We start from the raw sequence: 23659 nt of genomic DNA, 5'->3' as shown, positions 1-23659 counted from the left end.
CAGCATGAATTCTCTCAGGCTTGGCAACCTGGGAGGTAGGTGCTCTGCTTCCATTTTGCAGATGCTTGCAGGAAGCATGGGGAGGGGCCTGGAGCCTTGACTGACAAGTGGTGCTGCCTTGAGCCTGTGCCATCCCTTCCAAAGCCCTCACTCATAACCATTACCTGATTGTGTCCGCTTGCTCGACGAGTCGTGCAAATTGCTAGGTGAGAGTCATGCCGAGCCTGCACATGTGGAAATGCCGTCTGAATTGCAGTAGAACCTGTCGAGCCTCAGTCGGCCTCTCTAGTCACGTAAGAGCACAGAAATAGATCATGGGAAACCGTCCTCGGTGGGGAGGGGTCATCGGCGTCACGGGTAGAGGAGTAAGCGTGTTCCCCGCCTCCTTCCAAATTCTCTCAAAGCCAAGACAGGGACGAGAGCCTTTTTTCCATCCTCCTAAGGGACAGACAAGGTAATTAGACATTTAAAGAAGCTGCGGATTGCTGGCCAGGCAGGTCTGGGCTACCTGGGGTACTGGTGCGGTGCGCCGTCTTCTTGGGTGGGCTTTCCTCCACCTGTGCTGTCTGGAATGCCATCCCACAGCGGAGCGAGGCTGAGACGCTTTTGCCCGTGCGGGGAGCCAGGTCACCTGGGTTCAGCTCCCTGTTCTGCTGCTCCCTAGCCTGTGGGGTCCTCTGTGTAGCCCTCTCTGTGTGAGCATGGTTTCCAAAGCCGGTCACTGAGGGCCGTAACAGATGTTCTCAAAGGACCCTTTCACCATGTCGTTCCCTCCAGGCAAAACAGCTCCACGCAGTCTCATACTGCAGCATAGGCCTTGTTCTAGTCCTGAGTGGTATGTGGTTTAATGCCCCCTTGTCTTAGATTCCTTCCCACCTTAGTGGCTCCTGGAGAAGCATCTTTCAGAGATAGACACTAAGCACTCGGGTCTTCCAGGTGGGTTCAAACCCTGGACCGCTCCAGGGTTCCCTGGTAGAGTAAAAGGCATTCGCTGCTGGTCAGGGCTGGTTTTCCCTGACTTCTGACTTGTATTGTCTCCAAGAGAGGGAGGCGTGTGGCTTGCAGACTATTCGGAACAGGAGCAAGGTTTGTCCCTCCCTGTTCTAGCGTAGCTAGAGTTAGATCTGTTTACTTTGAACACTGGTTCCCAAAGGTACTGTCAAAACCTGTTCCTTGTGCGCCCATAGCTCCTTATCTGCCTAGAGACCACACCCCTTTGTCTGGAATCTGCTGTTTTAACTGAATTTTATGATTTTTGTTGTTTGTTGAAAGGGTTTTATTCTGTAGCCCAGGCTAGGCTGGAGCTCACTGGGGTTTTGCTCTGTACTCCAGGCTGGCCTAGAACCTACTGTAGTCTTCCTGCCTCAGCTAGCTTGCTTGCTTTTCCCTTCCTTCCTTCCTTCCTTCCTTCCTTCCTTTCTTTCTTTCTTTCTTTCTTTCTTTTTGAGACATCTCTATGTAGCCCTGGCTATCCTAGAACTCACTCTGTAGACCAGGCCCGCCTTAATCTCACAGAGATCTGCCTGCCTCTGCCTCCCGAGTGCTGAGATTAAAGTATCATTTTGTTTTTGAGGCAGAATCTCACTGAGCTACTCATTCTGATTTTTTTTTTTTTTTCGGAGCTGGGAATCGAACCCAGGGCCTTGTGCTTGCTAGGCAAGCGCTCTGCCACTGAGCTAAATCCCCAACCCCTCATTCTGATTTTTTAACTTACAGTCCTCTGGCCTCGGCCTCCTGAGTATCTAGGATTATAGTGTACAACCTCCAGTTCACCCCCTTATTCTTAGGCTAAGTCCACACTGGCAGTGGGCATGGTTTCCCCATTAGTCCCTCCTTCTGAGGGGCCTGGGCATCTCTTGTGTTGTAGAATCTCCTAGGCTGATGGGTTCCTGGAGAAAGAGGCCCACTGGGTGAGAAGGAAGTGCCAGGAAGGTGTCAGCTCTGCCCAGTTATACCCACGAGATAGGCAGATCTGTTTCTTCCGAGCCAGAGCTTTGTATGGGCAGGGCCAGGCTGATGGCTGGGTACATAGCACAGCCCACCTGGATGCTTGGGCTGAGGCTTCTGCATGGAGGTAGCATGGGTCAGTTTGCTCCAAAGCCTGCCACTCCCTGGAGGGAGCAAGGGTCTGAGTCCTGAGGGAAGGTGGCCAGTGCCTGACCCTAGAACCTTGGTACTCTTCCTGGCATTGTCTCTGTCTGTTCTATGCAGGTCAGCAGGAGGCCTGCATGGGGATGGAACAGGTGAAATAAGGACCCAGGGCCTTGCTGTCCTATGTGGTCTTGGCCCTTTGGGGGCTCAGTCATCTCATTGAATGGAATATACCCTTCTGCCCACCCTTTCCGCTTTCCCAAGGTCCACCAGGAGGCAGCCAAGAGCCTCTTCCTGCCCCGACACACCCACTTCCCTTTCCAAATGCTTCCTTTGAATGGCAGCTGCTGTCACCTGCTCTGTTCCTGCCAAGCTGGCAGAGGGCACAGATCCTAAAGGGGATGCCAGGCCAGTCAGGCTCTAGGTTTCGTGCCAGGCAGACTGCATTTTGGGGACCCCATTTCCTTTCTCCCCTGGCTTCCATCCTGAAAGGAGCCAGGTTGCTACCTGGCAGAGCCTGGCAAGATGAATGCTGGCCCAAATTAACACTCTCCGGATTCCTGCCTGCATGGCGACAAGGCTCTCCTGCCACCTGCATGCCAACGGGGCTGCGGTGCCCACAGCAGCACCCATAGCCAGCATCACAGCAGTGCTAGCAGTGGGAGGGTCTTCCTCACACAAGAGCCCCTCATTTTTCTGTAGGGCTCTTTCCTGAGAAGATAGCCTTGCCCATCACCCTTCCAGTTTGGGGCAGAGTTGTCTGCTGGGATCCAGGATCTTTGAGACTCTTTCCGGGAGCGATGGGCTAGCCTGTAGCTCCAGCAGCCGTAGTACTGCAGAGAGCCCTAGGTAGGAGCCAGCCCACTTTTTGCTGGAGTGATCAGTTTCAGGACGAAGCCAGCTCTGGCTGGGAACTGTTCGCCCTCCAGACAGCTTTGGGCTTTGCTCAATGCTCCAGGGGCTGGGGAGGCTAGAGGCAGGCCACCAGCTCCGGACTACTACCCTGCCTTTTTTTTTTTTTTTTTTTTTTTTTTTTTTTTCCTGTAGAGCACCCTTCGTGTGGGTGCTGGGACTGGGCGTGGACTAGAGGGAAAGTGAGACTGTGCTCCTGGGAATGGGGGTGGGGGCATTGTGTATGTCTGTGTGTTTGACTCCACCCTTTGGGCCACATCTGGCCACTCCTGCAGATGTGGCTGTGGCCTGGTGGCCACAGAGTCGTCAGTGTGGCTGACAGAGAAACCACAGAGGAATGTGCTCAGCTTGTGCTGGGGGAGGAGTGGGTACCGAGAGACATCTTGCTCGGAGATCCCTCCACACGCACCTCAAGGGGGGTCTCCCAGGCACATCAGGCATAAAGGTGGGATGACTTGCCCCTGGCCTGGTGACACCCTTCAGTGCTGTGTTCTCTGAGGACTCATTAAAGGGGAGGGGGCCATCTGTGTCTCTTCTTGTCTCTACCATTCCCTTCCCTTCTCACTCTCGATTTAGGGTCAGGTGTAGGGGATTGGGGTGGGAAGAACCCTGAGCACTGGCAACCATCAGGATATTAGGGTTCTGTCTTCTCACTTGGCCAGGGATGCAGTGGGCCACTTTGCTGGGGGACCATCTTCCTATCCCTGTGTAGCTTCCCCGGGCTAGAGTTAGGGACCTAGGATTTTCTTTGGAGAAGTGGAGAAGAAGGATGAGCTGGTACTGCCTTTCTCACTTCCTTCTTCCCAGGCAGTGGTATCCTGTTTTCCCTTCCTGTTAGCTGCGGGTGCCTTTGTGGGGTGTGGGTTGGGCTTGGGGCTCCCTCCTGGTATAGTGTTTGCCTGGTTGCCCTGGCAACTATTGGGCAGTGATGTGGAATGACATTCAGTGGCCAGAGGACAGTGCACAGAGATCAACAGGTCAAGACCCAACCTTCCCATAAGCCAGTTGGAACCTTTCCCGTTCTGCGGCCCAGTGTCCATGCGGACCTCAGAACCACCCTCTACCACGTTTCTCTTTTCAGGGGTTGGAGACTGAGGTCCTTGCCACAGCTCCAGGCCTCCCTATGCCCCCCACCCCCCATCACTCTTCTTCCTGTCTGATTCCCTTTCCTTTCCTGTCTCCTCCTCCCACCTCCTCCCTGCACGCCCATTCTCTCCCCCTCCCCCCAGCACAGCTGCTGTTTGGCTTCCTCTATATATAGCGGCATTTTCAGGGTAATTACAATAAAACTATTGAAAGGAGATAATCCACCAGAGGAAGCGAGGCTGACTCCCAGTCCCATCTTGTCCCTGGCTTGGTGCAGCCCTGCACCCCCTTTCCCCGAACCTCCTGTTCCTATCCCGACCCTCATGCCTGTCCCGCTCCCCCGCTTCCCAGCATGCCTGGTTTGCCCCGACTGGGATGAGATTGAGAGAGCCACGGAGGACAAGCTGTCAGAAGGTCCCCACAGGTCCAATCTCTGTTTCTCTCTTAGGTGGGGACAAGGCAGGGGACAGTGAGTGAAAGTGTATTAGATTCATATCGTGATTCTCCAGTCACTTGGCTGTGTCTGGTCAAGTTACTCAAAACTCTGCCTCAGTTTCCTTATCTGTAAAATGGGTAATAATAATAATAATTGACTCGAACTGGTGTGCCACTGTGCAGTTTAGCGAGTAAGCCATACATATAAAATGTCTAGTGTTAACTGTCAGGGACAGTATCCGGTGTTGAGTCCTGCCACTCGTCAGCAACCACTCTTCACACTCTTGCATAGATATCCCAGGCTGGCCCTACCTGCAGCCCCGTTGCATAGTTTCCTCAGCTTCGCCTAAAGAAAGTGGAAGGTAGAATCCATAAGTGGAGAGGCTGATGTCATTCAGGGTCCAGTGGACCTCTCTGGTAGTCTCTTGGGTCCTGGGGTGAGGCTGTCATGGCCTAGAGCAGTCTGGGGCTGGACCTGCTGACCCTTGTGTGTTTTGCGCCCACAGTGGAGGTGAAGCCGGTGCTGCCAGCAGCCATGCCCAGCTCCATGGGAGGTGGAGGTGGAGGTAGCCCCAGCCCTGTGGAGCTTCGGGGGGCTCTGGCAGGCCCCATGGACCCCGCGCTTCGGGAGCAGCAACTGCAGCAAGAGCTCCTGGTGCTCAAGCAGCAGCAGCAGCTGCAGAAGCAGCTCCTGTTTGCCGAGTTTCAGAAGCAGCACGACCACCTGACGCGGCAGCATGAAGTCCAGCTGCAGAAGCACCTCAAGGTGAGCAAAGGGGGCTCAGGACCCACACGAGGCACAACCCTGCCTGGGCCTGGCTCACCACCGCCTCTGCCCTCCTGCACCACCGCAGCAGCAGCAGGAGATGCTGGCGGCTAAGAGGCAGCAGGAGCTGGAGCAGCAGCGGCAGCGCGAGCAGCAGCGGCAAGAGGAGCTAGAGAAACAGCGGCTGGAGCAGCAGCTGCTCATTCTACGAAACAAGGAGAAGAGCAAAGAGAGTAAGGCCCAGTGGGCGGTTCCTCGACCCCACCACACCGCAGCCCCTGGCTCCAGGCACCCAGCTCAGCTGTGCCCTGTCCCGTAGGTGCCATCGCCAGCACCGAGGTAAAGCTGAGGCTCCAGGAATTCCTGTTGTCCAAGTCAAAGGAGCCCACACCAGGCGGCCTCAACCATTCCCTCCCACAGCACCCCAAATGCTGGTAATGGCTCTGGGGGACAGGGGCGGACAGAAGGGTCCTGCTCAGGAGCTGCCTGATTATAGGAACAGCTCGGGGAACCCTGCCTTGCGACCACAGTTCTGTATCTATTCTAGAAGGGGAGCTCCCCATCCCATGTCTCTTCCTCCCCTTCTCAGGGTCCATTTTTTTCTCTCTGTAATGTATAGCCTTAGCTCCATGAGGGGTAGGGGTGGAGGTAGTTCCCCCCATGCGACCTTTCCGTAACTCTACTTTGCTATGCTGGCTGTGGTAGCATATATTTATAGTTATAGGACTCAGGGGATAGAGGCAGAATAGATAGGGGTTCAAGTGCTAGCCTGGGTTACATAGCAAGTCTGAGGCCAGTCTGGGCTATACGAAACCCTGTTTCAATATATATTAAACAAAATCTCCCAAGCCGGGGTTGGGGATTTAGCTCAGTGGTAGAGCGCTTGCCCTGGGTTCAGTCCCCAGCTCCGAAAAAAAGAAAAAAGAAAACAAAAATCTCCCAAGCCAAACGACTAGTTTTCAGGTGGCAGGTCAGGGGGGTAAGTGGTCAGAGGGTTGGTAGTAACCTAGATCTGCTTCCACCCCACCCCCAGGGGAGCCCATCATGCTTCTTTGGACCAGAGTTCCCCTCCCCAGAGCGGCCCTCCTGGGACGCCTCCCTCCTACAAATTGCCTTTGCTTGGGCCCTATGACAGCCGTGATGACTTTCCCCTCCGTAAAACGGGTACGTGAGTCCTGGCTCCCAGGAATGTGGCTTCTAGGGTAGAGGTGGGCATATGCAGAAGACAGTGCTGCTACTGCTGCTCAAAGCTCCCCTGGACCGGACTGGGCTGGACTTCAGGTCTCTCTGTAGATGAATCTTGAACCCAGCTACTCTCTCTCCAGCCTCGGAACCCAACTTAAAAGTCCGTTCAAGGCTAAAACAGAAGGTAGCCGAGAGAAGAAGCAGTCCCCTCCTGCGTCGAAAGGATGGCACTGTTATTAGTACTTTTAAGAAGAGAGCAGTCGAGATCACAGGCACAGGGCCTGGGGGTAAGATCTCCTGTCCTGTCCTAATGGTGAAGGTCTGGGAGGAGGGGTGGCTCAAAGCAGGCCCAGGTGACAGCCACTTCTCCTGTAGTGTCGTCCGTGTGTAACAGTGCGCCTGGCTCTGGCCCCAGCTCTCCCAACAGTTCCCACAGCACCATCGCTGAGAACGGCTTTACTGGCTCAGTCCCCAACATCCCCACTGAGGTACAGGACTCACTGAGGCCCGGGGGTCGGGTAGGGGGCACAGAAGTGCTTGCTTTCTTTTGGAAGGAGGAGTTTGGCTCTTTCTGGTCTAGCCGAGTGCTCAGCCAAGATGCCTCTGTGTACATTTGGAGGGTTCTTGCCTGGATGTGTTGCCTTGAAAAGAGATTTGTCCCACAGCTTCTGAAGGGCTCTGATCTCTGTCACCTCCACTTGGAGCTCAGGTCCAGGGAGTGAGAGACCAATCAGAGTCCTTGGCCTTGGTCTACGTTGCCCTTCTTGACTGACTCTCCTTTGCCCGTTTTCATATTCTCTCCCAAATGCTCCTCTAGATGCTCCCCCAGCACCGGGCCCTCCCTCTGGACAGTTCCCCAAACCAGTTCAGCCTCTACACGTCTCCTTCTCTGCCTAACATCTCCCTAGGGCTGCAGGCCACTGTCACTGTTACCAACTCGCACCTCACCGTAAGTACAGGGCACGTATCCTAGCTAGGACATTGACCTTCCCAAGGCCCTAAGGGAGCTGAGACTGTGCGACCCGGTCTGGCGGGAGGGCAGAGAGCTCCTGAGGGACGCTGGTCAGAGTTGGCAGCACAGGGGCAGTATCAGTCTGTGCCTTATCTGTAATCACCCTCCAACCTCACCAGGCCTCCCCGAAGCTGTCGACACAGCAGGAGGCTGAGAGGCAGGCCCTTCAGTCCCTGCGGCAGGGCAGCACACTGACCGGCAAGTTCATGAGCACATCCTCCATCCCTGGCTGCCTGCTGGGAGTGGCCCTGGAGGGCGACACGAGCCCCCATGGGCACGCTTCCCTGCTGCAGCACGTTTTGCTGCTGGAGCAGGCCCGGCAACAGAGCACGCTCATAGCGGGTGAGTAAGCGAACGGTGCGCCTGGGAAGGGGTGCTTGGCTCTCATGGGGGTCTCAAGTCAGGCCTATCTCTTAGGGAAAAGGAGCCAGGGATACTCTCCAGCCCTGCCACAACCATCAGCCATATCAGTGATTTCTTCCACATTCTGAAAGCATCAGGTACCAATGTTTGGTGTGCCAGGCAGTTGACAGACCTTGTCGCTATTACCGAGTTCATTCACATCCCAGAGCAGAGCTGGCCAGAAAGAGTCGTGCAGGCCATATTTTGTTTATTTAGCTAAGGTTTTTGATTTGCTTTGTTTTGACTCATTGTGTCACTGTGTAGCCCAGGTTGGCCTCAAACTCATGGCTGTTCCCTTCCCTCAGCCTCCAGAGTGCTGGGATTACAGACACAAAATAGACCCCAGCTACAAACCATACATGTGACCTAGAACTTTCTAATAGCCACATTTAAAATTTTTTATAGAGGGCTTAGAAGGCAGCTCACTGGGTCAAGTGATTGCCACACCAGTTGGGGGGACTTGAGTTCAGATCCCCTGTGTTCACATAAAGCCAGGCACAGCTGCACCAGTTGGTATTCCTAGGACTCCCACAGTGAGGCAGAGGCAGAGACAGGAGAATCCTTGGAAGCTCCCAGGCCCGCTGGCCTGGTACACATGACAGAAAACAGTAAGAAATGCTGGGTTAAACGAGGTAGCAGGCATGGACTGTCATCCTAGGCTGTCCTCTGACTTCCATATGCCCTGCTGCACGCACATACATGAACACATATGTACACACATAGACGCCACACACACACACACACACACACACACACACACACACACACACACTTTCTTTCTCTTTTTTCTTTTTGAGACACAGTCTCATTATATAGCCCTGGCAGACCTCAAACTCACCGCATAGACCAGGCTAGACTGTAACTCAGAGATCTACCTGTAGTTTGCGGGGATTAAATCTAGGTGCCACCGACCCAGCAACATTTTTTTTTTTCTTAAAGAAATGTGTGGAATTAATCTAATAATAAATATTTAACGTCTATCCAAAATATTGTCATTTCTGTGTCTGCGCTTTGGAATTCCATGTATGTTTCATGCTGGTAGCACATGCCAATTTAAGCTGTGCTTCCAGGGCTCCACCACATATGGTCCATGGCAATGATGGTGGACAGCATGAGGGAGTTGGCCCTTAGTACCGCCGGCCAGCGTGCTAAGGACCAACGTGCTTAGGGTTTCCTTGACCTAGAACTCCTCAGCCTGGTAGGATCTGCAAAGTCTGTGGGCAGGGATATTTTGTTGCAATGGGAGAGAACTAGTCATTGTCCCCATGTGGTGAGCCCAGGACCACCTGTGTCTGGCAAACTAAAGAGATAGAAAGGTGAGGCTTGCTGGTGCCAGTGGCTCTGAGCTCACTGTTTAGGTTATAAGGAGGAGAGAGAATGGGGTTCAGCCTCGGGGACAGGGCGCCCCCCCAAATAGTGCTTACTCCCCTTCTCTGCTTCCATAGTGCCACTCCATGGGCAGTCCCCACTGGTGACGGGTGAACGTGTGGCCACCAGCATGAGGACAGTGGGCAAGCTCCCGAGGCACCGACCCCTGAGCCGTACTCAGTCCTCGCCACTGCCGCAGAGTCCCCAGGCCCTGCAGCAGCTGGTTATGCAGCAGCAGCACCAGCAGTTCCTAGAGAAGCAGAAGCAGCAGCAGATGCAGCTGGGCAAGGTACATCCAGAGAGGCTGCGACTCCTGGCCTACCCAGGAGTGACCCAGGCTGGCAAGACACATGGGGGCGCCTGGGAAGCAGGGAGCTTCGCGGTTCCCACTTCACCTAGAATCCTGGCTGGGAGAGGGGGAGAAGGGAGTAGACCTACTTGGGCTAAAGGTTGCCACAGCCGACGCCATCCCCAGACGGCCATCCCCAGACGGCCTGCTTTCTTCTCTCAGATCCTTACCAAAACTGGGGAGCTGTCAAGGCAGCCCACCACCCACCCTGAAGAGACTGAGGAGGAGCTGACGGAACAGCAGGAGGCCTTGCTGGGGGAGGGGGCCCTGACCATGCCCCGGGAAGGTTCTACAGAGAGCGAGAGCACCCAGGAAGATCTAGAAGAGGAAGAGGATGAGGAGGAGGACGAGGAGGACTGCATTCAGGTCAAGGATGAGGATGGCGAGAGTGGTCCTGATGAGGGCGCAGACTTGGAGGAGTCCAGTGCTGGTTACAAAAAGGTACCTCCTACCTACCGTCTTTCCTCATTCTCTGATCTCCACTCTTGATTGTCGGTCCCCAGTGGTGTAGTGGCCAGGCCTTGAGCAGCTTTCTAAAGAAAAAGAGGGACGGAGAGACCAGGAGGGAGAGGGAGGGGCTCCTGTGTGGTCTCTGAGCTGGGCCTGTCTGTCAGTCTCCCTTTGTGACTGCCCTGGTCTTTTAACCGTGTGACTGTGCTTGTGTGTGCCTGGGTGCACATGGTCTGTGTGTGTCTGCGTTTGTGCCTGCGTGGCTGGTTGTGCGTTGGTCTCTGCGTGCATGTGTACACACACGCCCCCACTGTTACTACAGTGCGCCTTGAGCCTGGTGCGCTCCATTCATTGCGGACACAGCCCCAAGCCCTCAGGCCTGACTCATCCCGCCCCCACCCACCCCCGCCCCTCGAAGCCTCTTACCTCAATGCTACTATTTGGGGTGACTCATCACATCCCCCATCTTCCCTGTAGGAGATAGCAAGCCTGGAGCGGCTCCTGTCCCTGGAGGGAGCAGGTGGGAGGAAGTGATGGAAGGAGGAAACTTGGGGCCCTCTGGAGGCTGAAAGGGCCCTGTACTCAGCCCCACCCAGACTGAGCCTTACACAGGCCTCTTCCTACTCCTTTGCAGTTGTTCGCAGATGCCCAGCAGTTACAGCCCCTCCAGGTGTACCAGGCACCCCTCAGCCTGGCCACTGTGCCTCACCAGGCCCTGGGCCGCACCCAGTCCTCACCTGCTGCTCCTGGGAGCATGAAGAGCCCCACAGACCAACCCACTGTGGTGAAGCACCTCTTCACCACAGGCAAGCCTAACACTGCTCATCCAGTCCTTCCCCGTGCACCTACTTGGGCTAACGGTTACCACAGCCACCCCCACGCCCAGACGGCGTGCTTTCTTCTCCCAGATCCTTACCAACACTGCACGGAGGGAAGAGGGGTCTTCATCTCTCCCTGTGTACCTCAGCTATTCATGGGAGGGAGCAGCAGCAGATTCTCTCCCAGCCGGAGGGTGGGCAGCCTGTTCCTGCTCCCTGGGGCAGCACTGCCTTCTCTGTACTCCCCACTCCCCACCTAGGACATTTGCTTTTGCACGTCTTCCCACAAGTCCTGGAGCCTTGGGTAGAATCCATTGTCTCAGTTTTTGCTCTTCCAGCCTCCTATCCGCCCCCCCCCCCATAAGGTTGACAGTAGGTTTCAGTAGAATGTGGAAGGCTTTTGCCCAAAAAGTTGCACATGCTGGGTTCTGACCGGGCAGACTTGCTAAGGATGACTTTATCTCGCCAGTAGGGAACAGTCCACGTGCCAGCATGTTGGGGAAAGAGGGAACATACCCTAGGGACAGTAGAGGGGATGCAGAGGTCAGAGATTGGGACCAGTGGCAGCCAGGCTGTGTTTAAAGAGAGGAATTGAGGAGAGGAAAGAGGGTGGGTATGTAGCTAGGAGAGCCAGGGTGTGGGTTAGGGTTCAGAACAGTCCTGGCTGACACAAGCGTCTGTGGCTCAGGTGTGGTCTATGACACGTTCATGCTGAAGCATCAGTGTATGTGCGGAAACACACATGTGCACCCAGAGCACGCCGGCCGCATCCAGAGCATCTGGTCCCGGCTGCAGGAAACTGGTCTGCTCAGCAAGTGTGAGGTGAGGGACCCCCCTACCTTCAGCCTCCCTCCCTCTGAGCAGTCCCCTCCCGGCAAAGCCCCTCCCACACCCCAGCCTTCCCATCAGTTCTGAGACTTCCTTAGTTCCATCCCTTGTTTTCTGCTTCTCTTGGTCCCCAGCTAACCTGGGGAAGAGTCCTGGAGTAGGGGAGGAGGGTCTTGCCAGGGCCAGGGCATAGTTACTCCAAATCCCTTAGTTCTCCTGCAAGTTGGTTCTGTGAGCATTGGACTGTAGTTGTCAAGAGAGTTGAGCCTTGTCAACATTCTCTGGCCTCTCTCGACCTCCTCTGGCAGCGGATCCGGGGTCGTAAAGCCACACTGGATGAAATCCAGACCGTACACTCTGAGTACCACACCCTGCTCTATGGGACCAGTCCCCTTAACCGGCAGAAGCTGGACAGTAAGAAGCTGCTTGGTAAGCTACAGGACATGGTCCCACATGTGCCCTCAGTCCCAGCGTGATAGCACTGTCCTAAAGACCACCAAGCCAGAGTAGGCAGTGGTCCTACTGGGTGCCGTTAGCATAGATACTGATTGACCACCGTGCGGTAGGGCATCAGGCATAAGGGTGGACCTGACGGTGGTAGCTGGTTTGTAATTTGCTTCTAGAGGTTGGTCATCTCCCCAGAACAGGAGCTAGAGGCTCTAAGCTGGCATAGACCGTGCAGTCCATGCCAACTAGCAAGTGGGATACCTTTCAGAGCATTTCTTTCTCTCTTCCCCGCAGGCCCCATCAGCCAGAAGATGTACGCCATGCTGCCTTGTGGGGGCATTGGGGTGAGTTGGATATGTGGGAATGGGAGTGGGCAAGTGGCTTTCCTGGCTTGGCCCCTTCCTCCCCCATCCCCGTGGCTGCTGGCTTGCTCTCTGGTGCCCACTCCCATTCCTCCCCTCCCCCCCGCAGAGGGCACACTGAAGCCCGATCTCCTGCCCCTGCAGGTGGACAGTGACACTGTGTGGAACGAGATGCACTCCTCTAGTGCCGTGCGAATGGCAGTGGGCTGCCTGGTGGAGCTGGCCTTCAAGGTGGCTGCAGGAGAGCTCAAGGTAAGGATACACCACGGCCTCCAGACTCCTTGGCTGGGTCCGGATGTTTTCAGGAGCAGATGTTTGGGGGCAGCATTGACTTCCTTTCAGCGAGACACTGTCCCTTGCAACTTTTATGTCTTGAGTGCTAAGATGGGGAGAAACTGCAGGGTCAGCCATGGTTGTGAGGGTCACGGGAGACCAAGTAGGCACTAATGCCAGAGACTCCTGTGTTTATCTGCAGGAAGAGACAGCTGTTTGCCGGGTGTGTGTGTGTGTGTGTGTGTGTGTGTGTGTGTGTGTGTGTGTGTGTGTGTGTGTGTGTGTGTACTCACGCAGCTGGTGTTTATAGAAGTGTATTTCTTTTCCCATCACTGTCTGGCTTGTGCTTCTCCCCTGAGTCTGTCTATCCTGTCCCTGGCCACATGGCTTTCCTGACTGCTGTCTTTCCGCTTGTACTTCAGAATGGATTTGCCATCATCCGACCCCCAGGACATCATGCTGAGGAGTCCACAGCCATGTGAGTACCACTCTGCCCTGACCCTGGCCCTCTGCCATCGGCCCTTCCCGTCTATTACTTGAAGCAAACCTCACATCACTCAAGTTGAACTCCCTGCTCTCTTCTCCTCCCCACACCCCTCAGGGGATTCTGCTTCTTCAACTCCGTAGCCATCACAGCTAAACTCCTGCAGCAGAAGCTGAGCGTGGGCAAGGTCCTCATCGTGGACTGGGTAGGAAAGTGGGCTGGGATGCCTGGGCAGGGAAGGGCAGAGCTGTGGCAGTGATGGCCTTCAGAAGTGCCCTGCCTCTGGGCAGCCCACCGCACTTCTGGGTGGCACTAGGACCTAGTCCTTGGCCTCATAGATTGATAACCTTATATCCTTCCTGCTTTATCATCAGGAGGGTCCTTTATTCCAGTAGGGTGGCTCCTCTCTGTGAGACCCCAGTTTCTAGCCTTATTTACCCTGTATTCCCACTAGCAGCCTCCAACAGCCAGGCAATTTCTTACCATGAGCTGTGGGGACAGAGATGCTGCCAGTATTACCAGAATCCATTTTCCTCCCTGCCCTTCCCGTAGGGGTCACTGTATGCCAGGAACCTGACACTGAGCTGCTTCTAGCCACCCCTAGTACTGCAAAGTAGTCATCCATTTCTCTTAGTGAAGACACTGGGTTACTTGGCTGCGATGTCACACTTCCTCCACCCTGAGGCTGGGGTGCTCCCCCACCTTCTGCCATCGTGGTGGGGAGAGTGCACACACCGGTTAGTGGGCTCCAAGGATCACTACGCAGTTGATCGGCGAGGGTAGAAGTCTTGAGACTCAATTTTTGGATTAGAAACTGGTGTATTCGGATGTGACGCACCATTATAACCGCGTCACTCAGGAGTCCGAGGCTAGCCTGCACTGTCTAGTGAGATCCTGTCTCGAAAATAAAGCAAATTCATGTCAATGTTGGATCCTGCTTTAGAATTTATTTGCCTGTGTTAAATTTCTTACCAGCCTGAGTTTCCCTTGCACTTCAGTGGAATGGGTTCTGCAGGGAGATAAACCATATTCATCCCATGGCTGTAGAGCCTGGACTCAGTGTCACAGCCCCGGAGCCACTGGTGGGCTCGTCTTCAGACCTAATGGTAGGGTGGGTGGGGAACACTGGCATGCTAAGCTTTGGATTCGAGCTTAGACTGTTGCCCAAAGCACCGTCCTCTTTCCCCTCATCAGGACATTCACCACGGCAATGGCACCCAGCAAGCATTTTACGATGACCCCTCCGTGCTCTACATCTCTTTGCATCGCTACGACAATGGGAACTTCTTTCCAGGCTCCGGGGCTCCTGAAGAGGTACGGTTCCTAGGCCTCCTTTCGAGTCCTTCTGGGACATAACAGGCTAGGACCTGGCAGGAAACCACAGAAATCTGTTCGTGGTGCTGGTCCCCGTGGCCTCGGAGGGCTCCCAGTGGCAGGGCCACACAGGTTTGACTGCCAACTGGGCAAAGCAGAGGTCAAGGGAGTGAAACCTTGGAGGCAAGGGTGGGGGCAGTGTTTGGGGTCGCCAGGCAGTGATAGCAACCTCTCCTACCTTATTGCCAGGTTGGTGGAGGGCCAGGTGTGGGGTACAACGTAAATGTGGCGTGGACAGGAGGTGTGGATCCCCCCATTGGAGATGTGGAATACCTGACAGCCTTCAGGTGGGGACTGAGAAGGGCCAAAGGCCGGGTGGGGCCCTGAGCTGGCAGGGGCAGCAGACACTCAGTTGGGGTGGTTGGAGGGGTATGGCCTCCATGGAGAACAGAGCGTGGCGAGGCTCCGCCTAGCCTCTGCTGGCATCAGCTTGGGCCATCCTTTTACAGGACAGTGGTGATGCCCATTGCCCACGAGTTCTCACCCGACGTCGTCCTAGTCTCCGCTGGGTTTGATGCTGTTGAAGGACATCTGTCTCCGCTGGGTGGCTATTCTGTCACCGCCAGATGTGAGCCTACTGGGGATCTGGGAGGGTGTGGAACACTGAGGTACACGGGACAGGGAAAAAGTTGGCACTACAGGGAGCAAGGCTTGGCGCCATCTTGCAAAGTCTGCCCACCCCTCTGCCAGCCCTGTGTGTGGGCCCCAGGCAGAAGTGGAGCAGCAACAAAGTGTCTTCCACTGGAGCTCTCTGGCCTTGACCTTCCTGAGACGCTCTTAGAGGATCCAGACACATTCCACATTAGCCTGTTCTCCATTAAGCTCACTGACATATCACCTCCATTGTAGGCGCGTTGCTCAACAACACTGTCAGCTTTTGTGCTGTTCGTCTCATTTTTTGATGTTTGCTTGTTTCTTCTTTCTTTCTCTTTGATACAATTTACTATTCATCCTTCTTTCTTTACTCCTGTGCAAAGGTTTTGGCCACTTGACCAGGCAGCTCATGACACTGGCAGGGGGCCGGGTGGTGCTGGCCCTGGAGGGAGGTCATGACTTGACCGCCATCTGTGATGCTTCTGAGGCCTGTGTCTCGGCTCTGCTCAGCGTGGAGGTGAGTGGGAGACAGAGAGGTGGGACAGCGGGTGGAGACTGATGGGTCAGCAGGGACATCTACTTCCCAGGATCAAGCGGCCCCAAGGGTTTGCCTAGGTCTGAGAGTAGTTGGCCAGCACAGGAATGTTGGGCTGAGTAGGGCTGGTCGGAGAGCTAAGCATCGCTCCTCATCCACTCTAAGCCTGCTCTTCTTTCTCTGCCAGCTGCAGCCCTTGGATGAAGCAGTCTTGCAGCAAAAGCCCAGCGTCAATGCAGTTGCCACACTAGAGAAAGTCATCGAGATCCAGAGTGCGTGGGGAGGGGCAGAGGGGCTCATACCTCAACCTGCCCAGGGGGCAGAGCTTATGGGAGCAGGCTATGTCTGCTCTTCCTGAACCCGCCTGTCCCTCTTGCGTAGGCAAACACTGGAGCTGTGTACAGAGGTTTGCCACTGGTCTGGGCTGCTCGCTGCGGGAGGCTCAGACGGGTGAGAAAGAGGAGGCCGAGACTGTGAGCGCCATGGCCCTGCTTTCCATGGGGGCTGAGCAGGCCCAGGCTGCCGCCACTCAAGAGCACAGCCCCCGGTAAGCATCTCCCCTCCCACCCCTCTCCCCTGGCTGAAGGGAATGCTCTCTACTCAGTGCTCTCCCTGTGCTCTCCCTGTCCCCACAGGCCAGCCGAGGAGCCCATGGAGCAGGAGCCTGCCCTGTGACACCCCGGCCCCCCTCCCTCTGGGCTTCATCATTGTGATTTTGTTTATTTTTTCTATTAAAAACGAAAAGTCACACATTCAACAGCGTGTGCTGCGTGGGTCTCTCAGCCTTGCATCTCCAAGCTGCTTCGGCCTCCTCCCACTCCGTGGGCCGAGGGTCAGCTTTGGAAATCCGGTTCTTCTACGGGGTGTTGGGTGCAGCTCCCACTTTGCCCACGTCGTATCCCATACCCAGTTCCCCGTACTCTTTTTTTTTTTTTTCCTTTTTTTTCGGAGCTGGGGACTGAACCCAGGGCCTCGCACTTGCTAGGCAAGTGCTCTACCACTGAGCTAAATCCCCAACCCTCCCCGTACTCTTTACTTCCCGCTGTGGACAGCGCTCCAGGTAGAGCTTCCCACTCTGGAGCTGCCTGAGATGGGAACAGTAAGTTGGTGCCTGGGCTTCGGCTGGCTTTTGGGGGAATGCCTTAATTTGAACTCTGCCCCTCTCCGCCCTCAGGATGATCTGCTACTATTTAAGATGCAGAGTAGAGAGAAGGTAGGTGTCCACCCCATACTTCCCCTTCCTCTCTGTCCCCCTTGCCATCCTGCAGGCCCCTCTCCTCTCTGGCCTGAGCACTGAAGACTTGTGCCCAGGATGTGGGTCTTAGACCTGTGGCCTGGTTTCTTGTCTCTTACTCCTGGGTACCCAGGAGCTCAGAGGGTACAGCTGGGTGAGGAGGGGCCAAGAGGACCTGCATATGCAGGCAGGTTCTCCATTTTATTGTGTTAAACTCCCCGCCTTGTGCTGGACCAGCATAAGGAGGGGAGAATGTGGACCCTGCGTGGGGGCTTCAGGTTCCTGTAAGCTCCTTTGATGTTCTGGACCAGATTTTCTCCGTTCATCAGCCTGCTGGCAAGCAGAAGGATCAAGATTCAGTTCCCTTCTGGAGCCTTTTTGCTTTGAAACCTGGTGATCATGAAAGAGAATGGACAGGGTAGACATAGTTCTAGAGTGGGCAGGGCCAGAACCCTGTCTAAAAGCCACCCTTGTCCCCGTCCCCCAGAGGTGGGGGGTGTCAGCTCTCAGCAGGAGGTCGTTAGGAGCTGTCCACCTTTTCCAGTAGCCTTGTGTCCAGAGGCTGGAGCACACAGACTTCCAGTGAATGTGGTCTAGCCTGTAGGAAACCAAAGATGGGAGATGGCTCCTAGGGGGCCAATTCTTCCTCCCCTGTACCACATCCCCTGGGCTCAGCTATCTGTTTACAAACTGTCCGGATGGAGGCCTGAGCAGGGTTGAGGGAGCTGGGGATTCCCACCACTATTAGTTTGCTCTGTGTTTGCGTGCTGTCTAGATCCTTGCATTGAGCCAGCCGCTGCAGGCCTCCCACTCTCCCTGTGGGCTGGTCTTATCGTATGTAAACCCACTCCTGCTTTGTCTCCTTGGACCTGGATTTTAGTTAAGTATTTTGTATCCCAATACACTGTTTTGTCCTTGTGTAAATAAACTTGTTTGTGGCAGTGCCTTCTGGGAATAGTGTCTGTTCTGTGGGGTCCCAAATGGGAGGAAAAGTTCTCCTTTCCTAGCCAAAATGCTGCCTTTTCTTCAGCCTTGGACTAGAATTCGGTTTCAGAAGCTGGAGGCCAGGGCAGATCTCTATCCTACTGGGGAAGTTGGGTTCTACTGAACTGTCACTACCATATCTCAAGAGATGTCTGCTATGGCCTTGGCAGGGAGTGGGGAGGTCCCAGCTGAGTTTCCAGCCCCCTTTTATTTTTGTCTTTGTGGAGACAGGAATGGGGTGGAGGCTCCATTGGTACTTATGAGGACAAGGTCAGTAGAGATGTGAGCACAGGCAAGACAGGAATTCAGAGGTTTCAAGGGCTTTATTGGGGCCTTCCTGAGCAGCTCGTCAGTGTCAGGAACCCAGTTCCCCGTCCCACCAGGCCTCCCATTGTTCTTGCTTTGTGGGGACCTGGGGAAAGGCTTAGCCTCCTGGAAACAGAGGTTCTTTTTTAAAAGGGGGGTAAGACTGCAAAGCATGAGGCAGAAATGGAGTTCAAGGTGATCGGGTCTGCTCCTGTGGTGGTCAAGGAGTGTTGTCTTTGGGGAGAGGGAGGCAAAACTCATCAAGAGGAGCGAATGGGCGGGGCTTCCTGGGCACTCAATGTATGCACTATCCAGGGCACGAGGGCCACGACCAGACATGGCCAGAGTGTAAATTTGAGGAAGTTGAAGATGTAGAAGAGGCTCATCTGAGGTGGATGACCCAGCCATTCCAGGAAGACCAGCAGCCCCATGGCTAGCACAAAGCAAGCTATTTTCTGGCCATTTCCTAGGTGTACTCGCCGAATCTGGGCATAACAGGGAGTGTGGAGGGCGATGCCCAGACCTAGGGCAGACCCTGAGTCACGGCTCAGTGAGGCAAAGGGCCGACTGTCAACGAGCACCCACTCGGGCCGATCACACCACTTGGTAGCCAGGTTGATGGACCTGTGGGGAAGAAAAGTCTGTACCAGGAGAGGCCCTGGCTCGTCGCCATCTCACAAGGGGGCCTGCTCCTATGCACCACGACCCCGAATCTCTGTCTAGAAACAGTTAATGTGTCCTTTTCTAGTCAAACAGAGATCCACCATCTAGATACAGGTGACACAGGACAGGGCCTGGCTGCCCAGATTCCAAAGCAGGACTTACCAGGAAAGATCTAGGCCCAGTGTAAAGAGTGTCCAATACATGAGGCTGGCACCCAGCATGAGGGTCAGAGCAGTCAATCCATAAAAGCTAAGTTCCCGCTCCATGGGCACCCGGGGACTCAATAGCCAGCCAAGGACAACACCTGAGGGAACAGGGCAAAAACAATTTCAAGATGTTTGGGGAAATGACCCCCCCCCCCCAGCTGCAATTCATCTCATCGGGGGAACATACTAAGACAGAGGTGGGGACCTGGGGTTGGCTCTACAGGAACTTGGAATGCTGGGAGGTTCCTAGACTGATCCTCCCATTGCCAAAGACACCCTCTTGGGTCACCCTTTTGCCCCAAGTTGCTCACCAGCTAGAAGGCCAGCCAACACTTGGTGAGGGAAATGTGCTAAGAGGAAGACCCGAGATAGGCCGACTGCCAATAGGAAGGTGCAGTAAGCCAGGCCAGGAATCACCCTCACCCAGGGGCTAGAAAGAAGAGAGACAAACAGCTCAAGGGATGTCCAACACGCCTTCGCTTTCTTCAGCATCCACACAAACGCTTAAGAGTCTGAGCCAACACCCCCGGGTCACAACTCCAGTTCCCAAATTAACATGCTGTGGAGACCTTGGAATCCAGAATGCTCCTACAAGTGGGCGATATTCGGGTCCTACCTGCGGGTCTGAGAGGCCACCTGAGATGAAATGGCTATCATTACGGGCCACAAAGCTGCGCCTGTGATCATGCAGTGGCCAGAGGGGCTGCCTGCCGGGAGATCCAGAAGTTCATGGTGAAAAAAAAAAAAAAAAAAAAAAAAAAAAGAGAGAAAAAGAGAGAGCGAGTGGAAAGCCAGGAGCCTGTGGTGACCCCCTCAAGACATCTGAGACGTAAAGGCAGCTTTCCTCAGTGCTAGCTGATCATTCATTCCCTCTTGCCCGACACCTTTCTCTAAAGCCACAGCTCTGGAGCTTCTGCCTTGTCATATCTCTGGCTTTATGAGATGAACAGCTGGCAAGAGGCATGTCACTCAACCTGACCTCCCCAGAGTCTGTTCGAGGACCAGTCACTGAGAGGCTGGGCCCGTCTGGACCACCCTAGGGGGAGTATATGGAAATGTTTACCTGGACCTTAACCACACCAGGGATGGGAGGAAGTTGGAACTTTTCCCACCTGGACCAGTCTCACAAGAAGAAGGGAACTGGTGAATCTGGATTGGAGTCTGGGCGGAGTACCCGGATTCATGCACCCACCAGAAGGGCCTGTCTCCAAACAGAACCCTGGAAGAGACAAGATACAAGACCATATAACATATGGGAATAGAGAGGGGATGGACCGAGTCTGGAGGGTCTGCTTGGTGCCCTCAGAAGGGCACTCTGATTCTAGCTATTACTTTACCGTGATTTTTTTTTTTTTAAACTTTGGAATGCAAAGAAGCACATGTTTTTTCTTTTAAAGTGATGTGGAGGCCAAAGATTGGAGAGGGAGACCTAGACAGACAGACAGTCACCGACACTGACTGGGTAGAGGTATACAAGTGCTTTGAGACATTACCCAACTGGCTGTTTTCAGGCCCCGGTTCCCTGACTTCTCTACCAATCCCTGTTCCAGTTCTGTTTCCCGGTCCCAGCCTGAATTAGCCACTCCTGAATTCTACAGGGTGAGTTTCGAGTGTGAAACTGAGAGGAGGGCATGCACAGAGGAGCCTGAAAAAGAATAAGGGGGGAAGGGGTTGGGGATTTAGCTCAGTGGTAGAGCGCTTGCCTAGGAAGCACAAGGCCCTGGGTTCGGTCCCCAGCTCTGAAAAAAGAACCAAAAAAAAAAAAAAAAAAAAATAAGGGGGGAAAAAAAATCCAACTCCCCTGGCCTAGCAGGTGCTTGTCTAGCCTCTGGAAAAACTCCACAGAGAAGAGGCTGCTGTGACCAGAAAGAGTCAAGATGGGAGAGCAGGAAGCAAAGTGCTGACCACAAAGCTATAAAGTGAATACGGGCTCAGGCATGCTAGTGTACACCTGTCATCCCAGCGCTGGGAAGACAGGCAGGAGGACCACCATTCTGGGTTGGAGTGTGAGACTTTCTCTTAGTGAAGGAGGAGGAGAACAATTTGAGGCTTTGTTACTTGGATATTAAGCACGGGCTTATCCAGACTCTGAGGGAGGAGATAGCACATAGGATAGGGGCCGTTAGGCCTGGAGGAAATGATTAGACAACTGCCTTTAGGTTTACAAGCCCTTGAGAAGGGCGGGAGGGAGAGGGACTTCTAGCCTATTCTGTGTCACTTTATGAACCTTGCTTCCTACTTCAAGGCTGGGGTCTGGGCAACGGCAATGTGGAGTAACTCCCCTCCATACAGAAAAACAAACAAACACTGTGACACAGATAAACACCAAGGGCTGCAGGAGGCCCAGTAATGTGGGATCCCTGGCTTCTTAGAATGAGAAAGCTATACTAACTACTGGGAAGAGAAGGGAAATGTTCCTTGCAGGGAGGGCAAGGATTCCCTTTAGTGTCTTTTAGACTTCACTAGGCACATTGTAACCAGGGGGCTTTGCTCAAAGGCAGATCTGATCTGGAGCCTGAGATTCTGTATTCTAGTAAATCTTCAAGCATTGCCTAGGCTTCCGAGCCCAAACCAGGGACCACATCTTAATTAAACTGGTGCCTAGCTTAATGTCAAACAGATGGATGGATGGATGGATGAATAAAATGTTCAGCTAAGAAAGATTTTTGGCTATCTAAATTTCTCAATAATTTCTTAAATACAGATTTCCAACTACAACTAAATTTGGAGTTATGAAATAAGTAGGTCTGAGGAAATAAGTAGGAAACTGTATTTGCAGTTGAACACGCAACTTAAGTCATTTCTCTGATTGGGACAGTTGAAGAAAGATGAAGTGTTTGGTCTGTGGCCAAGATACAAAGAAACTCAAGGTGAAGATTCAGGCCTAAAGGTTTAAGAGTAGGTAGCATTGCCTTTGAGGTACCTACTTGAGGGAGATTAGGGCCCCAAAGGGATAGGGGACCAGGATGCCCGAAGGCTTCTCTGTCTCACCACTTGAAGACGAGGTTGAGCCACTCAGTAATGAAGGCGATCCAGAACAGGGAGATGCCCAGGCGGCGGGAGGCGTAGTAGACCGCGGGGAAGTAGAAATGAAAGAGGTTCTTGGGATCGGCCAGAAAGGTGACCCAGAGCCACATATTCTCTAGCCCGGGAAGCTGGTTTTGTAGTGCTTCAGCCATCATAATGCCGGCGCTCAGAGTGGACTCCATGGCGAGTCAGGAATCCTCCAGGCTGGAGCTGGTTATAGGAACCTTAGGAGAAATGAGGCGGCTACCTGCTAGTCTTCTAAAGCCCACCCTTTCTAATCCCCAGCCCTGCCCTCCCCGCCAGGGGTCTAAGCCAAGTACCACCCCTGCCTTCCCCGCCCCACCCCGCCCCCGCAGTCCTTGACACCCGCGAGCTGGGACCGTAGCTTTTACTGTTTCCTCCGGCTTTCTTGGCCGTCCTCTCTACTGGACAGCGGAGGGGACAAACCTTTGCGAAGGCGTTTCCTCAGGGCCCCCACGTGGCCGCTGTTGCTAGCACGTGGGCTGCCGGCGTAGTGCAGAAACCCGCTGCTGTTCCGGGTCAGGGAACCGATGAATCTAGGAACTGTGTGGCCCGGTTCCTTGTTCTGCTGCTGCGAAGACATATCTAATTTCCAGGGCCAGGGTATTTTCTGGATCTGATCGCGGTTTTCTAACATCACTACCTATTTCTCTCAAATCTAGACCATTTGGAGAGAAGGGAGTCAAAGCCAGCCTCGAGTTGCACACACTCTTAGTCGACATCTACCTATGTTTTGCTCAGGATTCTCCCATCCTACTTCATCTACCTCTTCCTTCAAGAATCCAATGCTTAACATGTGTGTGTTACGTGCGAGAAACTTGCCCTGCTCTCACCCCTGCCAACCTCCTGCCATTCAAAACCATTGTGGGCAGATAAATCAAGAGACAGTGTTTCCATGAAGAGGAATGACACACCACACCTACAGTTTTCAAAATAATTCAGAGGGACACAGTCCTAGGGGAGATCTGCTTAGAGTAAAGGAAGGAGCTTGTTGATACAGCACTTTGATATTTATTTATTTATTTATTTATTTATTTATTTATTTAGCGTGCGCGTTGCTGGGTCGGAGTGGGGAGGAGTGTTCCAGGCAGGATTTGCTCTCAAACTCAAGAGAGCCTTTGCCTCCTGAATTTAAGGAGGAATTTAAGGCTAAAAAAGCATGCACTACCATGTCCCGACTTTTTGTTTGTTTGTTTGGTTGGTTTTGTTTTTCAAGACAGGGTTTCTATGTGTGGCTCTGGCGGTCTTGGAACTCGCTTTATAGACCAGGCTGAACGTCAACTCTCCTATCCAGAGATCAGCCTGCCTCTGTCTCCCACGTGCTAAGACTAAGGGCATGAGACCACACCCTTGGATTTCTTAGCACCTCAAGTAACTTTGTTCTTGAAATCTGAAGAGCAGATGAAAATGAAGATATAAAATTAAGAAAGTGTTTTTCAATTGAAAT

At 53.8% G+C, this 23659-nt stretch overlaps 2 protein-coding genes across 8 annotated transcripts in view; one reads left to right on the top strand and one right to left on the bottom strand.

Moving 5' to 3' along the window:
- Positions 1–16528, top strand: part of Hdac5 (histone deacetylase 5) — a 34733-nt gene extending 18205 nt beyond the window's left edge. For 4 of the 6 annotated variants that reach the window (XM_032911979.1, XM_032911978.1, XM_032911977.1 and 1 more), the window contains 24 exons: positions 5031–5290; positions 5379–5523; positions 5610–5724; positions 6324–6454; positions 6616–6762; positions 6851–6963; positions 7293–7424; positions 7607–7829; positions 9335–9546; positions 9769–10047; positions 10691–10862; positions 11563–11696; positions 12011–12131; positions 12444–12493; positions 12656–12763; positions 13207–13262; positions 13386–13473; positions 14463–14582; positions 14832–14929; positions 15092–15210; positions 15620–15753; positions 15959–16043; positions 16153–16318; positions 16407–16528. In XM_032911979.1, coding sequence (XP_032767870.1) covers positions 5031–5290; positions 5379–5523; positions 5610–5724; positions 6324–6454; positions 6616–6762; positions 6851–6963; positions 7293–7424; positions 7607–7829; positions 9335–9546; positions 9769–10047; positions 10691–10862; positions 11563–11696; positions 12011–12131; positions 12444–12493; positions 12656–12763; positions 13207–13262; positions 13386–13473; positions 14463–14582; positions 14832–14929; positions 15092–15210; positions 15620–15753; positions 15959–16043; positions 16153–16318; positions 16407–16446 — 3248 coding nt within the window. In that variant the 3' untranslated portion in view covers positions 16447–16528. Of the gene's footprint in view, positions 1–103; positions 294–5030; positions 5291–5378; positions 5524–5609; positions 5725–6323; positions 6455–6615; positions 6763–6850; positions 6964–7292; positions 7425–7606; positions 7830–9334; positions 9547–9768; positions 10048–10690; positions 10863–11562; positions 11697–12010; positions 12132–12443; positions 12494–12655; positions 12764–13206; positions 13263–13385; positions 13474–14462; positions 14583–14831; positions 14930–15091; positions 15211–15619; positions 15754–15958; positions 16044–16152; positions 16323–16406 lie in introns of those variants that run through there. The other 2 variants (XM_032911981.1, XM_032911976.1) reach the window with 2 other exon arrangements.
- Positions 16529–18293: 1765 nt separating this feature from the next.
- G6pc3 (glucose-6-phosphatase catalytic subunit 3) lies at positions 18294–22601 on the bottom strand. 2 transcript variants are annotated; one of them, XM_032913509.1, is made up of 6 exons: positions 22584–22601; positions 22156–22401; positions 20277–20383; positions 19781–19871; positions 19121–19594; positions 18294–18919 (listed from the first exon to the last, which is right to left on the bottom strand). In XM_032913509.1, exons 2-5 carry the CDS (start codon positions 22371–22373, stop codon positions 19450–19452), a joined length of 561 nt encoding a protein of 186 aa, XP_032769400.1. In that variant the 5' UTR covers positions 22374–22401; positions 22584–22601; the 3' UTR covers positions 18294–18919; positions 19121–19449. The 2 variants fall into 2 exon arrangements, with proteins under 2 accessions (XP_032769400.1, XP_032769399.1); XM_032913508.1 differs by lacking the exon at positions 22584–22601 and having other exon boundaries at positions 22156–22530.
- Between the last annotated feature and the right edge of the window lie 1058 nt (positions 22602–23659).

The sequence above is a fragment of the Rattus rattus genome, chromosome 9 (genome assembly GCF_011064425.1).
Source record: "Rattus rattus isolate New Zealand chromosome 9, Rrattus_CSIRO_v1, whole genome shotgun sequence".
Taxonomy (NCBI): domain Eukaryota; kingdom Metazoa; phylum Chordata; class Mammalia; order Rodentia; family Muridae; genus Rattus; species Rattus rattus.
The sequence above is the reverse complement of the archived record's forward strand: the minus strand, read 5'-3'. Positions and strand labels throughout refer to the sequence as shown.

Bases quoted from the DNA above. Each gene is read 5' to 3' on its own strand.
- G6pc3 (XM_032913509.1), bottom strand. From the start codon at position 22,373: ATGGAGTCCACTCTGAGCGCCGGCATTATGATGGCTGAAGCACTACAA. The intron at 20,384-22,155 runs GTGAGACAGAGA...TGTCTCTTCCAG, and splicing joins CTCAACCTCGTCTTCAAGTG to GGTTCTGTTTGGAGACAGGC. The intron at 19,872-20,276 runs GTGGGAAAAGTT...ATCTCCCGGCAG, and splicing joins TTCTTGTGAGACTGGTCCAG to GCAGCCCCTCTGGCCACTGC.